This window comes from Austrofundulus limnaeus, unplaced genomic scaffold, assembly GCF_001266775.1.
Source record: "Austrofundulus limnaeus strain Quisiro unplaced genomic scaffold, Austrofundulus_limnaeus-1.0 Scaffold52, whole genome shotgun sequence".
NCBI classification, from domain to species: domain Eukaryota; kingdom Metazoa; phylum Chordata; class Actinopteri; order Cyprinodontiformes; family Rivulidae; genus Austrofundulus; species Austrofundulus limnaeus.
In genome coordinates, this window is record NW_013952454.1 from 2,259,236 (window position 1) to 2,261,583 (window position 2,348).

Genomic DNA, 2,348 nt, shown 5'->3' on the forward strand with positions numbered 1-2,348 from the left:
CAATTATGCTGAGTCAGGCTTGATTTTTAGTAATCTTTTCCTGTTGAATAAATAAATCAAATCAAATCAATTCATGAAACACAAATACTTCTTAAGTACAGTCCTTTTATTTGAATGATTCTGTCCTGCTGGAGTGTGACATGATTTGTTTGTGTACAAACTAATACGCTATCAGAGTTTTATATATTTATACTTCTCATTCAACCACAGTTAAATTCACTCTATCTAGAAGGCTCAGTTTATATGGATAGTTTTTATTTTTTACAATAACAAGCTGGAATGAAAACAAGCAAAAATGAAATAAAAATAACGACTTTCTACTTCTTGTCTTTTTAAAAAAATGTAACGAGTRTAAAGTGCAGATAATAAATGTGTGAAAATGTAAGAAGTAGAAGTAAAAAGTAGGCTGAAAAAGAATTACTCATGTAAAGTACAGATACCCAAAAATTCTACTTAAGTACAGTAACAAAGTATTTGTACTCGGTTACTTTACAACTCTGTAAATATAGAAACACTCACCAGGATTTGGGGTAAAATAACCCTTGGCCTTGTGTCTGGTTTGTATGAAGGCGTCTTTTTGCTTTCCAGGCACGGTTCTGTATTTCTCAAACACAGGCCCAAATGACACTTTTGGTCTTTCGGACATTTTAGGCAAAGTCGAGCTTTTATTGTGAGGTAGTTCATTCATCAGTGGCCACTCTAACTCAGTCTGATCTGAAAAAATAGAAAAAAAATACAACAAATGAGATTATTGCCTTCAGGAGATCAAGATTAAAATAACTTGGTTTTTGTCTCCCTCTCGTGGTGATAGTGTGTTTTACCTAAACTTTAAATCGCTCTATGCAAAAAGATATTGAAAAGACAGAGTACAAACTCACAGTTTTTAGAGGAGGGGTGCCTCAGGATGGATTTGGCTGATTCCTACAAATCAGAGAGTTATTATTTAATCATTTAAAACAGATTATATTGTTTGACCTGAGAAGAGAAAAATAAATAAATCACCTGTTTTGGAGTTGAACTCCTCTGCTCGGTGAAATCTTTTGCACCTGTCTTTTTAGGTTCTAAGAGAAAAGATACAGTTTGACATTTTAAGATATTTTTTTGTTTGTTTTGGTAAAAACTCTGCTGTGATCATCTTTAAATTTTAATATCTTAATCCTACMCTTTGGTTTCTTGTGAAACAAGTCGGAGTTTTCGTTTCGGTCTCTGTGCTTCGTCTCAACGAGGTTTAACATGATATCGCCGCTGTCAGTAAAAAACAGAAAACCTTATTGGTCAAAACAGTCAACYGATCTGTGATCACTAGGGGGGCATTGATCTTTAAAAAGTCTGACCTGCTGATTTCAATTTTGGCCGATACTGATTTTTCTGTCAGGTGTTATAAGGTCACAATACACCTTTAATGTTGCAATCTTATTTTATTAAAAAACATTTAACAAYACCACTTAACAATAGTGGTTGATTATCAGACATTTATGGAGGTAAATAAAATCAGCGGATAAGGAAATTGAGGCCGTGCACCACTAGGGATCACTGCTTCTTGCAATCRAGAACCAAAAACACAAATAAAACCTATGGCGTGTTTTATAAAAGAATAAACACCAACATTGCTTTCTTTATCTGATACAGCTTTCAGTTYCCACATTGTATTTGACTGAAAGACTAAAACAAACCTGCAGCGTGTGTTAAAATGACAAATGCATATTTTAATAATGACTTTTCTGCGACTTCCTACTGCTGCAGACTCAAAAGCAAAGAAAGAACAAATGTTTTGCTGTGTYTATAAAGTATCAAATCAAATCAACTTTATTTATAAAGCGCTTTGAAACAGCGGCCGCTGACACAAAGTACTGCACATGCCAAAAACAAGAAAACAAATACACGAAAATCAAGCAAAAAAAACAGCTAAAAAAGACCAAGGTCTTAAACTGCAATGAAAAGCAGAAATATTGTGCACTCTCCAGTGTGTGGGGTAGATTTATGGAATGGATTAAATGATAAGCTCAAAAAAAGTACAAACATAAACCAGCTTAAAAAATGTTTAAGAAGAAGCTTACTGGGAAGTTATGTTATGTAGGATGGGTGTCTCAATATTATTTATATTAAAAATGTTTAAATAAGTTACATGTAAGGATGAGAGTGTAAGATTTAAGTGTCATTCAATGTGGGAATAATTGAAGTTTATCTGGTGTGAGAACATTTAAAGGTTTGTAGGTTAGGAGTTTGAGAAGGGCAGGAAATCAAAAGATCTTGTATCTTTTACCTGCTCCTTCTCCATCAAATAATGTGAAAATGACCTGCCTAGAATGGATTATTAGTTTAAGAAAGATTTGTTGGTTCCTTTTTAT

The 2,348-nt window shown here is 33.4% G+C and overlaps 1 protein-coding gene across 1 annotated transcript in view; it reads right to left on the reverse strand.

The window, feature by feature from the left end:
• Window positions 1-2,348, reverse strand: part of cep72 (centrosomal protein 72) — a 15,479-nt gene that overhangs the window by 11,347 nt on the left and 1,784 nt on the right. The window contains exons 5-8 of the mRNA XM_014008666.1: window positions 1,163-1,245; window positions 1,003-1,061; window positions 879-921; window positions 520-714 (exon numbers count right to left, since the gene is read on the reverse strand). Of these exons, the coding sequence (XP_013864120.1) occupies window positions 520-714; window positions 879-921; window positions 1,003-1,061; window positions 1,163-1,245 (380 nt within the window). The remainder of the gene's footprint in view (window positions 1-519; window positions 715-878; window positions 922-1,002; window positions 1,062-1,162; window positions 1,246-2,348) is intronic.